The 14,129-nt window shown below is 45.1% G+C and overlaps 1 protein-coding gene across 2 annotated transcripts in view; it reads right to left on the bottom strand.

The window, feature by feature from the left end:
- Positions 1-14,129, bottom strand: part of ATP7A (ATPase copper transporting alpha) — a 47,325-nt gene that overhangs the window by 16,945 nt on the left and 16,251 nt on the right. For both annotated transcript variants that reach the window (XM_081963911.1, XM_081963910.1), the window contains 9 exons: positions 12,845-13,334; positions 10,127-10,870; positions 7,239-7,463; positions 6,374-6,537; positions 4,771-4,932; positions 3,477-3,553; positions 3,093-3,318; positions 1,523-1,756; positions 311-402 (listed from right to left, as the gene is read on the bottom strand). In XM_081963911.1, coding sequence (XP_081820037.1) covers positions 311-402; positions 1,523-1,756; positions 3,093-3,318; positions 3,477-3,553; positions 4,771-4,932; positions 6,374-6,537; positions 7,239-7,463; positions 10,127-10,870; positions 12,845-13,334 — 2,414 coding nt within the window. The remainder of the gene's footprint in view (positions 1-310; positions 403-1,522; positions 1,757-3,092; positions 3,319-3,476; positions 3,554-4,770; positions 4,933-6,373; positions 6,538-7,238; positions 7,464-10,126; positions 10,871-12,844; positions 13,335-14,129) is intronic.

The following is a 14,129-nucleotide window of genomic DNA, read 5'->3' on the forward strand; positions in this document are numbered from 1 at the left end:
CTATGTAGAAGTTCAGATTGTTAAATCCTGCACAACAGAAAACCCTTTTCTTTTAAACTCCTGTCCAAAGTCTTCTTCATCTGCAGGAGGCTGGAGTAATGTAAGGAAATCCCCAGCTGAAATTATGTTTTGGGGAGTTTATATATGCAACTCTTGTCTCATTTACAAAGATTTATAATTGACACTGAACTGCATAGGCCGAATGTTACCTGGTACAATACGGAAGTAAAGACTCCAAGGAAATAACAGGGAACGAAACACTGCAGCATATAAATATTTCATTAAAAAGCCACCACAGAACCGGAAATACCTCACGAGGATGTTATCTGGACCTAAAGTAACAATCGTTGCTTCTGTTGCTTGTAGTGAAATTAGCTTCGCGAGGGCCTCTGATGTTTTACCCTAAAAAAGATTAAAAGGTGTTCTATGTTCAAAGCACCACAGAAATGCATTGCCAGCATCAAAATCACAGGTTAAGCAAGAGGTCTTTAACCATGAGAGTTTCCTCACAAGCTAGCAAGGAAAAAGAAAACCCTGGAAAGGGGCCCTTATGAGGTGCTCTCAGCCAGGTCAGCTGGACCAAAGTTTTTGAAGGAGGTCACTCCTCCATCACTCACCCTTTGTCCTGGCTTGTGACAGCAGAGCTTGCCTTCCCAAATGTTGGGCCCAGGATGGCGGCTTTACACACACACACACCACAAAGCTGGCTGCCTCCCTCTCTTGCAGCCTTTCAGCCTTCTTGAAGAAGGCCTGGAAGGGAGCTGAGTGGCATTTGTGTGCATTAAGCGACTCCCAATTGGCCGTCCATCAAGCAGGAAGTGAAGAAAAAACAAGGGAAGAGCAGGGAGGTGAGGGATCAGGCCGTCTCTTGGGTGCCCCCTTCTCAGGAACTTTAGCCCTCAGAGAAGACGGTCCACGGTTTTGAAGACGGAAGAGGGCTCTATGCCCCAACGGCAGACAAAGCAGCAGAGCGATCTTCTAGGAGAAGGGAAACTCTGATGACAAACCCCCACTGCCTTGTGGCTCTTTCCACTACTGGAAAAGGCTTCGGGAGTCAACCTCCAGGCAAAATCCAGAGCCGGAGTCTCAGAAGCAGTTCGTGACTGTGTACAACCACGTTTTGGTAACTCCTGCGACGCAGCTGGAAGCAATCGTATCGGCTCTAATGTTCCATTGGACTATTTCAGCGATGTGGAGAAGGGGGATCTGCTGCTTGGGTAACAGTCTACCCTCCATATTAATCTACCCAGGCCTCATACTCTGGAGAGGACACTCCAGCTTTGACCTCTTTCCAGAGCACGATTCCATAGTCTTTTGAGACTGAAGGATGCCAATGCAATGCATGTGTGTATGTGTAGTAGTATATTGTTGTTACAGATATTCTCTCAATTGAAACGTACGTTTTTAATAACACCCAAGTTGTAGTTAAACACAGCTACGTACAGAGCGTGGCGGGTAACTTGAAAGCATAGTTTCCCTCCACCATCACCGCCACCCTGAACCAGAACTCTTTTGCCCTGACCTTAGCCACATGTTCCAACCAGCGCCCCAACGCGATGAAGACGAAGAGCATTGGCGGTGTGTCAAAGAAAGTCACCGGATTGGCCGTCGCCTGCTCGGCCATTGCAACCAGAAGAACTACGGAGGAGTAGACAAAGGCGATGGTCGTGGCCAGAACGATCAGCACGTCCATGTTGGCTGTTTTATGCTTCAGCGCTTTGTAGGCTTGAATGTAGAAGTGCCAGCCTCCGAAGAACTGCAAGAAGAGGAAATGTCAGAAGCACATCTACACCGAAAGACGGAAAACGGGGAGCCAAATGCTGGCTCACTGCCAAATTTCAGGAGAAAATTCACAGGAGTTTCCCTCTTAGCATCTCAAGAAGACAACCTCCCATCTACGCTGGACTTGGCAGGCAAGCATCGGATTCCTAAGGGGCATCCAACAGAGCAAGTAGGGAGTTCTAGAACAGTGTTTTTCAACCTTGGCAACTTGAAGATGTCCGGACTTCTGGGGAATTCTGGGAGTTGAAGTCCGGACATCTTCAAGTTGCCAAGGTTGAAAAACACTGTTCTAGAGGAACCTCTTCTTGTGCGGCTGCTCTGCCTGGCTAGCAAAATTCAACAGGGCCCTCCTTATTCTCCATCTTCTCCATCCTTTCCTTTACCTCCCCCCCCCCCCCTCAACAAGTTTGGTTTCGGAAGAAATTCAGAATAATTGTGAAATGCATTTTGTTTAGTGGCGCCAGAGATTTTTCACCAGGAAGAAAAGTCTCCCACTGAACGTCAAGGGAAAAATGATACTGAAAATAACAAAACATTTGGACAGAAATACACGAAATAAAAACATTACTCTTGACTTTCTTCCAAAAGAATAGAAAAGGGAAACTATTTCAATAAACGAACCTGTGGGTTAGTCTTTTGGTGAAAGAGTAGAGTCAAAGGTTATCTGTAAAGGAGGGTGCCTACTGGACACTTGGCACTTTCTGGTGACCATCCACACAATCGCATGCTCTACCTAAGCACTAAAGAGGTACTCTGAATTTTACTCTCCCAAAGAGACTTAGTCAGTGTTTCACAATTACCGTATTTTTGGGAGTATAAGACGCACCGGGGTATAAGATCCACCAAGATTTTGAAGAGGCAAATTAAAAAAAAGTTTTTGCCCTCTGCAGACCTCCCCAAAATGGGCCTGTTTTTTTTTTTTTTGTCAAAAAACCGGGCATGCATAGCCTTTAGGAGGCTCATAGAGTGCTCCTGGGGGCTGGGGGGGGGGGCAAAAACAAGAAAAAGATGCCCCCTTTTTCGCTCATTTTAGCCCTCCCCAGCTCCCAGGGGCACTCTGGAAGCCTCCTAAAGGCTATGTGCGGCCATTTTTGCAAAGGGAGCGGGGTTTTTCTGGGGGAGGGAATGCTGTATTCAGTGTATAAGACGCACTCAGATTTTCACCCTCTTTTTTTAGGGAAAAGGGTGCGTCTTATACTCCAAAAAATATGGTACGTACCGAGATTAATCCTTCACCCTAACCCTAAAAGGAATTGGGCCATGACATCTGTGTCCTGCCATCTGAAGGACTGGCCCCTCTTTCTACTTGCCTGAACAGGAACACACAATAAAAAGGAGAGCAAATTCATAATGGACAACCCAGGAAGAATCTGCTGCTCCAGGAACATGGATGGCTGGTGGTCTTCTATCTCCTCTTGAGTCATGTTAGAAGCCGCGTACATGGCCGACATGTGACTTTCCATCACCATCATGTAAATCATGAGCCCCATTACAGGGATGCAGAAAATGAGGCTTACAAGGAAGGACTGTCTCCACCTAAATAATAAGCGGACAAGATAATATTGAATAAACCATCAAAACTTAAGAACTTAGGTAAAATTTCAAAAGACAGTATATAGTTATGGGGGTGGGGGTGGGAATAATGTTTTAGGAAACATGTGCAAAACTACAAATAAACACCCAAAAGGACTTACTGCCTTATTTCCTGCTTGTGGTCTAAGTGGCTAGCAGATCGGTCTTTCTTTACCAAAGTAGCATTAAATCCTAGATTCTGGAAAGAGACATAATGTGGATATGCAAATTTCCCACAGATCTTAGCTAAAAATTAGTAAGACATAGACTATCAGCAAAGGGAAACTGACTCTTCATCAGAGTTGCTTTAAAAGTTTAGACATTTCTGCATATTATTAAACAACCACTGTCCAAAAACCAGTTGCTTTAGAATGAATGTTATAAACTAACAACAATAGAACTCTGGCAACAGCTAAGAGCCTGAACAAACAGATACAAGAAATAAGGAATTGTAATGTGGTGGGAGGGGGGGGGGGGGAAGAATAAGAACATAAACCCAACTGGGAGAACCTAAGTTTCAATCCTAAACCTAGCATTTTGTTATAGTCACGTAGTGGGATCAGAAAATTCCAACTTCAAAGCAGCTTCCATATTCAGCCTCTTCTTTCAGAGTTTCCTCTACTTAGTTACAGTGACTTTTATGGGGAGAAAATAAATCTATATAATAAAATAAAATAACAAAACAAAATTATATATATGTGTGTGTGTGTGTGTGTGTGTGTGTGTGTGTGTGTGTGTGTGTGTTGTATTTGTGCTGATAAATAAATAAAGGGAGACTAGTATAGATCTATTTCAAGCTATTTAGCTCTCATCAGCTAGCTATACCCTTACTGGGATTAGAACCTGGGCTGTATTACATATTAGGCAGATGTATTAGCCACTAAGCCACAGGCTCTCCTCCTTATCAGCTGAGCCAGGGAAATAGGTATGTATTTGTATTTGTGTTACAACCCCTGGTATGCCCAAATATGCCTTCCATATTTGGGCATACCAGGGGTTGTAACACAAATACATACCTATTTCCCTGGCTCAGCTGATAAGGAGGAGAGCCTGTTGCTTAGACAGCCCAGGTTCTAATCCCAGTAAGGGTATGGCTAGCTGATGAGAGCTAAATAGCTTGAAATAGATCTATACTAGTCTCCCTTTATTTATTTATCAGCACAAATACAACACAAACATAGCAAAGGCAACATTAAAAATAAAAATATGGTTTTCTGCCTAGATGGTCTTCTGTAATGAGCCGAAGGACAGAAAGGGGGAGCAGTGAGCTCCCTCCCATATTTGGGCATACCAGGGGTTGTAACACACACACACATACATACATACATACATACATACATACATACATACATACACAACCATTGTATATATATAGCAAGCTCACAAACAGAGAAACTGTACTGGCAAAATACTTACCTGTATAATCTGTATAATATCTCGAGGGCCAATGATCTCCAGATCATACTTAACATGGGCTTTATTGGTTGCAAGAGCCACTGAGCTGTACAAAACCCCTTTGGTTTTCATAAGGGTCGATTCTATTTTATGAACACACGAGGCACAAGTCATCCCTCTTACCTGTGTGAGAAAAAAAACTTTGTTTGCAGAATATTGTTTCTTAAAGAATAGTTTTGCCTGCGTGATGAATAATGAATCGGAGAATAACATGATGAAAGGTGATAGAATTCCCCCCCCCAAAAAAAAACTTCTAATCTTTGGGCAAGATTTGGGCTAGCTTATTGCTTTTGTTATGCTTCTGTAATTGTTCTGCTTTCAAACTGCTAAATAGAGTCACAGTTGGCTTAGTGGTTAAGGCACTAGGTTAGAAACCAGGAGACTGAGTTCTAGTCCTGCCTTAGCCATGAAAGCCACCTGGGTGACTTGGGCCAGTCACATTCTCTCAAGTCTTACTCACCGCACAGGGTGGTTGTAGTGGGGACTACAGGCAGAGGAAAGTATCTGGAATATGCTCGCTGCCTTGAATTTGTTTGAAAAAATAATGAAAGGCGAGAAACTAGCAAAACAAACAAACAAACAAATCACTCCTTCTACTCTTGCAGAATGGAAACGCACAGATAGATAAATAGATACGATTAAGATTTTTAACAGTCCACCAAAGAGTAAAACTCTGGAGGAGTTGGGAAAATCTGTTATTTGCTCTGCATCTCAACACCCACCCATTCTGTCAGTTAGCAGTTGTGTTTCCCGGTCTGCATACAGCCCTATCCTGCAAAGTGCATTCTTTGCCTTCCTGACCAACAGGGGAAAAACTGCGATGGACATGAGAAAAAAGCAAACAAATGAAAATATACAAAAGCCCACTTCTGTTTGAGGAAAGCGGGGGGGGGGGGGGGGGGGGAATCCCACTAAGACAAGAAACTTGAAAACAGCAACAGAAACATGCCCAAACCTTTTGGTACATAGGCAAAAGTAGATACGGCAGCAAATGGAATGGGTTTTAATTATAATTTTGAGGGGAAGGATTGCTACATTGAAGGACACGTCCACCTAAACATGTTTAGACAGGCAAAGTTCCCCTAAAGAAAAGCAAGAAGGTGGAGTTGGAGGGCTGGGGCTGCCACTTCAATGTGGTCTCACTTAGATATACCGTATTTTTCAGACTATAAGATGCAGCGGTGTATAAGATGCACCAAGATTTCAAAGAGGTAAGTAAGAAAAAAAAGTTTTTGTCCTCCCCGGCCCCCAGGAGCACTCTGCAGGCTTTCAGCAGGGCTGGGAGAAGGCAAAAGTGCCTGTTTTTGTGAAAAACAGGATGCGGGACTTTGGGAGGCCAAAAATGGCTGTATTCGGTGTATAAGAGGCACCAACATTTCCATGCTCTTTTAGGGTGGAAAAAGGTGCATCTTATACTCTGAAAAATATGGTAACACCAGCAGGACTTCGAAGTTTTTCAGAAGCCCTGATATGCTGCAGTTACCCAAGTGCTTCCATCCTTTCTATACGTGCTATGAAATGCTGCCAGATGCATTGTGTGTTGATAGTGAAACAATGTGCTTACAATCAGCTCCAAGACGCCATCTCCTTCCTCATAATCCTCCAGCACAGTAGCACCAAACCCCAGTTCTCTAATCCTCTCTGCTACAGTCGGGGGCTGGATGACGGAAGGGTCGTATCTCACTTCAGCCTTCCCAGCCATCAGAGCAACGAGCACAGAGCATATTCCTAGAAAGAGGGAATCACACTTAGCAAACTTTAGGGCAGGGGTGTCCAACTTGGGAACTTTAAGACTTGTGGACTTCAACTCCCAGAATTCCCCAGCCAGCATGGCTGGCTGGGGAATTCTGGGAGTTGAAGTCCACAAGTCGTAAAGTTGCCAAGTTTGGATACCCCTGGTTTAGGGGAAAACATAATCAGTATGCTGTCCTGAATATACACACCACGCTGGTATTTTTGTCAGTGTAAAACAGATTTTCTTATGACATCTCATGGCCCAGGTCCAGAGAGGTCGTGCTGCTGCTCCCTAAAACCTTGATTTGTGGGACTCCTTTCACAAGTGATTCCTTTTATTCTCCAAAAATATGGAAAATGAAATTTGAAAAAACTCTAGCACAGTAAAAATGCCAAAGTCTGTTCAGAGCATCCTGCATTAGTGACAACCTTCAGGGGGAAAAAGGGTGATTTGCGGCGGTCCAAGTGAATCAGGTAAGATCCCCCCACCCAAAGACCAAATGTTAAAACCTGCATGGGGAGTGGGGGGAGAGAAGGACACACTTCTTCTTGTACCACATGGACCTTTGCCTCATCCTTGAGCAGGAGTTCAAATCAGAACAGCTCTCCTTCTTCCTTCACCTGAGATCTGGTCAACTTCAGGCATAAACTCCGTGACCGCAAAGGTTAATCCGCCTTACGGAAAGGTTTCTTACCATCTTCCCTCTTCAGGTTCCTCTCAATGTTTGCCACGCAAGAAGCGCAGGTCATGCCAGTGATCTGAATGTAGCATTTGGACGGTGCCTTCAAGCCCGATCTGTTCGCAGCTGGCGACAGGTTGGCATGAGCGACTGCTTTGGGCAACTTGCTTTCTTTAGTTCTAGCCAGCCTCTCCTGGGAAGGCTGAGTGATGAGCACCATGGGATCTGGGCTTGGCGGTCCTGGCAGAAGAAAATTATCATCATAAAACAATGTCCCAGGCTCTTCGACTACCGCATTTTTCAGAGTATAAGACGCACCGGAGTATAAGACGCACCATGATTTCGAAGAGGTAAGTTAAAAAAAAGTTTTTGCACTCTGCAGACCTCCCAAACCCTCTGAACCTCCATTTTTGTGAAGGGGGTGGGGTTTCAGTAGGCAAAAAATGCTGTATTCAGTGTATAAGATGCACCCAGATTTTCAACCTCTTTTCTGGGGCAAAAAAGATGCATCTTATACTCCGAAAAATACAGCAACTGCATTCTCATGACAGGAGTAGATACGCTGTCTGGATGCCTAAGCTCCCTGTCCCACCTGGCTTTAGTTTTTAAGAAATTTTTCTTTTAGTTAAAAAGTAAAATTAATACAGTAGATAAAGGTAAAGTGTTTCCCTTGTCCAAATCTGGGGATCGTGCTCACTTCCGTTTCCTAGCTCAGGGAGTCAGCGTTGTCCAAAAACATTTCCACGGCCATGTGGCCAGCATGACTATACGCCAAGGCACTTGGAACACTGTTACCAACGTGGTACCTATTAATCTACTCACATTTGCATGCTTTCAAACTGCTAGGTGGGCAAGAGCTGCGGTAAGTAACCGGAGCTCACTCCCATCGTGTAGAGCTCGGGTCTCCAGCTGACAACCTCAGTGTCTTTGACCGCTGAGCCACGTGCCCCTCTCAATATAAGGTAAAGGTTTTCCTGTCAGTTGTGCCCGTCTCTAGGGCACAATGCTCATCTTCATTTCTCGGCTGAGGGAGCCAACGTTGTCCGAAGACAACTTCTGTGGTCATGTGGCCAGGATGGCTGTACGCCAAAAGTGCACAGAACGCTGTTATCTTCCCTCCAAAGTGGTACCTATTACTCTGCTTGCATGTTCATGCTTTCAAATTGCTAGGTGGGCAGGAGCCAGGGCAAGTAACAGGAGCTCACCCCTTTACATGGCACTCATGTCTCGAACCTGAGCTGTCAGCTCTCCAACTGACAAGCTCAGCAACTTAAACCACCGAGCCATGGTCCCTTCATCTTAATACAGTAGACAGAAACAAATAATGGGGATGGATATGCTCCTCCTTTCCTTCCAGAAGTGCAACTGGGTACCACATAAACAGACACTGCAGGACTGGGAAAGGAAGAACTGGGCGATCTTGAAACTGGCCAGCCTATCATTGTCATCATGTTGTGAAAGAGTCCTTTATATTTATCAGTTAGATGCGTCACTGTCTTTCCTCCAGACACTCAAGGCCTTTCCCACAGCCCCCCTTTCTCCAATTTTCTCCCAGAGCACCAACCCAGGCAGGCAGGCTGGGCTGAGACAGCGCAACTGGACACAAATCAGCCAGGAAGGTTCTATGGCACAGGAGGAGTTAAATTTGGGACGCACTTAATGCATGATTATTATTTTTTTGCAACACCACACTGATTTGTCTTAAGAATTTTCCCAAACTCCAAATGTATCCCATGAGCCCAAAAGGATGCCCTTCTCTGCCCAGGGCCCCTTGCTACCGCCGTAAGTGTGGCTTGCAGAATGAAAAAAGCTCAGGGCGAATGTAGGAACATCAGGGTGCAAAAGGAAACCACAAACAGCAAGGAAACTGGGCTTGCTCCTACATTCCTTTTGTTTTCCTTGAGTTTTCTCAGAAGATACTGAAATATGGAGAATTTCTGCATTCCCCCCAAAATCTAGTATAACTAGGTGCTCTAAGATAGCTGAGAGGAGGCTACCAATCACCCTTCACCACATCTAATCATAAGATGGGGTATGCAGAGCAGAGCAAATCATGGGGATCCAAGTCATTTTCAGGGCAACCGGACACCACAACTGGAAGGATGCTGTGCCTGACCCCGCGCCTTTCCCATCCGGCCTCCCCTAATGGCACCAAGAGTGATTTCCCTACAGTGGACTAAGATGACAAACCGGCTGCTCAAAGGGAAAAGAAACAGCCACTTGCTGCTCAGAAAGTTGTAAGGTTGATCTTTAAATCCGCTTTAAGGAAAATGCAGGTTGCATGAATGGGGCGCAGTCAGCGCAATACTACGTTGCAGGACCCTCTCGAGCAGTGCAGGATTACTCCTGCAGGGGGATCATTAGAAAAGTTGTGGAAACAATGTGGAATCCCCCATCCCCCACAAAACAAAAGCAAAAGAGCAAAAAGCAAAGCACGAATGTATTTACCGTAGGCACATTGGTTACCCATCCTTTCTGGAATGATCCTGTCATTGGCTAGATGAGCTTCTAGGCGACTGACTGGCCTGAAAACCCAGGACTGGAGGGGAGAAGCAACCCACCACGCCCTTCAGTCCATTGCTTGCCTTGAAGCACAACTCATGTGCATGTGCTGCAACCCCTCCTCCACCCAAATAAACCAGTCCCGTTAAGTAAATTACATTACCCCGCATAATACGCTCCCCCCGCCCCCCAAGAAATCCTTCTCCTAAAGCAGGGGTGTCCAAACTTGGGAACTTTAAGACTTGTGGACTTCAACTCCCAGAATTCCCCAGCGGCTGGCTGGGGAATTCTGGGAGTTGATGTCCACAAGTCTTAAAGTTCCCAAGTTTGGACACCCCTGTCCTAAAGAAACAGCTGTGGTTGTCTTCTCAATTCTGCCTGAAATCTAAGGAATAGCTTACCAGCTATGGATGCGTCAAAGCCCATGTCTTCAATTGAGTTTTTTAAATCGGCTGGAGAGGTCAGAGTTGGGTCATATTCAATAGTCCCATTTCGGTCCCGCAACGACACACAGACTGATTTCACACCAGGCTTCTGTGAAATGAGCCCCTCGATCGACTGCACGCACGAATGGCACGTCATTCCTTCGATGTGGATGACGGTCACCAGCATCAGGGGATGAGGCTCGATGTTCTGGACAGCTGCTGGAAGAGAAGACTTCGATGGGGATTTGGAGTTGTTCGGCTGCTCGGCCTTTTCGTGGGCGTCCAAAACACAGACCTTGAAAGTCCCCGGGGAGACGGCCTCAATCTCCCTTCTGAGCGCACCGAGGCTGATGAGGGCGGGGTTATACTGGACAACGGCCGACTTCTCTTGCAAAGACACCGTGATGCGGCTCACCGAAGGAAGCGCCGAGAGGCTGCTCTGGATATTGAACACGCACGAATTGCAGTGCATGCCATCCACACGGAAGGTGACGGTCTTCACGCTCAGCTCGCCTTCGGAACTTTCCCGCGGGGTCCTTTCCGAGCGTTTGGTTTGGCTGCTCTTGAGCCGCTCTATGTCAATAGAGCCGAGCTGGAGCGGTTTAGGCATTTTCTTTACGGAGGCGATGAATCCTGCCACTTCAATTTGCTTCTTTATTTCTTCTGATGTAATGAGGTGAGGCTGGTACGAGACCACGGCTTCCTGATTATCCAGGGAAACTGCAAGGCAAATGAAGAAAGGTTGGCGTGATTCTCTCTTGGTATTCTGTAAAATGTTTATCCATGAAAAGACTTCCTGTAAGTTAATGGTCTAGCTAACTTGAGGAGCTGGAAATCAGGGGACTGAAAACCTAGCCCAGAGGCTGCTGTTTTCTGGCAGTGGCTGGTTCTGAGCAGGGACGTGAGAAAAAGAGAGGGGGGGAATGTGCCATCTGTTCTCCTCCCCTCAGCAGCTCTCAGCATGTCACATCCCACCAACCAGCCAGCCACTTCTTTTCTGCTCCTCCTCTGCTCCTCTCTCTCCATAGCCACCACCGATAGCCTTGGGCAGTGCTTCTTAACCGTGGCAACTTTAAGACGGGAGGGATTTCAATTCCAAGAATTTCCCAGCCAGAATGGCTAGCTGGGGAATACTGGAGTTGAAGTCCTCACATCTTAAAAGTTGCTAGAATTGGAAATGAATCTCTTTGGGGCTTTTAGTATACTTGTTCATTCCATGCCTGGAAAAAAACGCAACAGCTGTTTCACTCTGGACATGGTTGAAAAAGCTTGATGCAGTTTAGGCATCGACCCCACCAAAACCAGTGGGGAACAGTTTGCGTCCTGATACTTCCAAGCAGTCCAGAAGTATCTGTGAGTGTTGTGAGAGGCCTTTCAAACAGGTAACGTCCAGAGTGCTTGACACAGGCAATTTGGGGGTTAGACTATTCAGCCATGGAGCGTTTGGCACAGACTTACTTGGAAAGCATCCTCTTGTTCAGCTAGAAAAAGCCTGGAGGAACTTACAGACTATATCACTGCTGTGACAGCAGGCAACAGAAATAAATCACAGGGCAAAGAGGTGGAATTTAGCTTTTGGCATGGAAGGGAAGGGAACTGGAGCGGTTACTTCATGCCATGAAGGCTGGGTGAGTCTCTGCCTATTTTTTCCAGTTTTGGAAGAACCCCCCATCCTTCTTGCTAGTCCTAATGACTTACTAGAATGGGGGGGGGGGGGGATTACCGTATTTTTCAGAGTAAAAGATGCACCTTTCCCCCCCTAAAAGAGGGTGAAAATTTGGGTGTGTTTTACACACTGAATGTAGCCCCCACCCTCCCACCGGCCCCAACCCTTTGGCCTATGCCTCCCAGCAATTTACCTCTTTGCAGCAAACGGAGCCTTGCGGAGGTTTCAATAAGCTATAGCCATCCCTGCAGCCTGTAACAGCTGATGATCGGGAGAAATGGAAACTTGCTGTTTGCTCCAGTGGCAAATTGCTGGGAGACAGGTTTTTTTTTCTTGTGCTAATCAGGCTGTTTGCTACAAGGAGGTAAGTCAACAACTATAAATGCCTATAGAACGTTCAAATTATTAGATTTATTTTTTAAAGACTGCTTTATTATTATTCTAAACAACTTAACAAAATGAAGAAGCTTTTTAAAATAAATCCTTGATCTGAAGAGGCCCAGAGCTATTGTTTTAAAAAGTGCTATTCTTTTAAATAGCAGAGAATAACAATACTTCCAGAAAGCACATCACTTTTAACAGCATCTGTACAAGTATAGTCTGAAATATAACACTACAAACAGTGTATATTGTCTATAATGTTTGTTGCAAGGAGGCAAATTGCTGTGAGGCAGAAGCAGATATTTTTCCCTTGTTTTCCTCCCCAAAAATCTAGATGCGTTTTATACTTCGGAGCGTCTTATGCTCCGAAAAATACGGTATTTCAAATGTGTATGGTCTCAGCATGGGTTCTGTTTCTTGGTTATATTTAAGAATACAAAAAGCTGGATGTTATTTTTTTAGAAATATTGTAGCTTTACGAATGGTGGCTTTATGAAGGACCCACAGGTGGATTTCTCCCTAAACAGAATTGTCATCCATATTTTGTACCTCTTGGAAGTTAACTTGACTATTCAGGTCATAGTGGAGAACTGATGAAAATGGTTTAAAAGGACAAAAGCTCCCAAAGTTGCTCTATTTTTAATTACCTTTAATTCGCTTGACCCCTTGCAGCTTGCCAATTTTTCCTTCAATGGTGCTGGTACAGGAATGGCACGTCATCCCCTCTATTTTCAATCTCAGCACCACGTCATTTATTTGGTTTAAACTTACATCTTCACACGTTCCTTGATTTTCATCTTGTGATGCATTATCCGAATTTAATCCCGGTACTATTTGATTAATCTGTTTGCTACTTAGAATAGAAGAGATAAAGGTTACGACTAGAGTTGCTTTGTCGGAAGAGATTTTCACATCCAGGATGCCTTTGATCTTTAGGAGGTCGGTGCGAATCTGTTCGCAGGTTAGAGCCGCCTGGGTGGGGATCGCAAGAAAAGTGGTGTCATGTGGAACGGAGTGTGGGTTGGTGTCGCCAAGAACAGCATCAAACCCCATGTCTTCAATGGCTTCCTGGAGCGACTGTGGGGTTTGTTCTTTGGGGTTGTAAACAATGGTGGCGCTCTTCTCATCCAGGGAAACCTTGCAGAGGAAGAGAAAAGGCAAGTGAGCCAAGAAAGATTAAGATGGTATTAAACTGGCATTAACACGTCAACAGCTTTGGCTTACTACACTGACACCCTGAACGGCAGCTTCCCTCACCTGAGAAGGAAGTGTAAGGTGGTAACTATGAAACCATAAATTAAGTCGGATTTATTTGTAAGACAAGACTAGCTACAGAGTTGAGCCACAATAAAAGCAGCAAAACGATTTCAGAAATCTCTCATACAATAATACAGGATACATTTCTCACATGAACTTTCTGCAGCGCCTTAAGTATACATTACAATCGATATACGACATAGTAGTGGCAGATAAAGATTAGCCTAATCTTCAACTGTCATGCCCAGAAAGTTAAATAGCTGGCTGATATGGAACATGATGTTACAATGCTACACTGGCTTAGGGTGGACTGTGATAAGGGCCATAGGTTGGGATGAACGGAGCAACCCCCCACTCCTCAATTTTTAAAAGTATTCTGTGGCCTATAACTGGTGGGTATTTAACTAGGAAAATGGGCTTTGAAATTTCACACACATTGACGAAAAGGAAAGTGAACTTTAAGGGAAGGAGTGGCAGTATCTGGGAGCGAAGTTAAAGAGAGATAGCCAGGAATTCCCAGGTAGCCACAAGTGGACTAAGTCCAACACCCCACCCCACCCACCCCCGAATTCTTTTGACCCATATCTACTCCAAACAGGGGCTACGTTAGTTGAGAATATCCCTGGGCATTAGTTTAATTAGGCCTTCGTGTGTGGACCTGATTTTTCATGCCTG

Source organism: Natrix helvetica (genome assembly GCF_964273705.1).
Source record: "Natrix helvetica genome assembly, chromosome: 11".
NCBI classification, from domain to species: Eukaryota; Metazoa; Chordata; class Lepidosauria; order Squamata; family Natricidae; genus Natrix; species Natrix helvetica.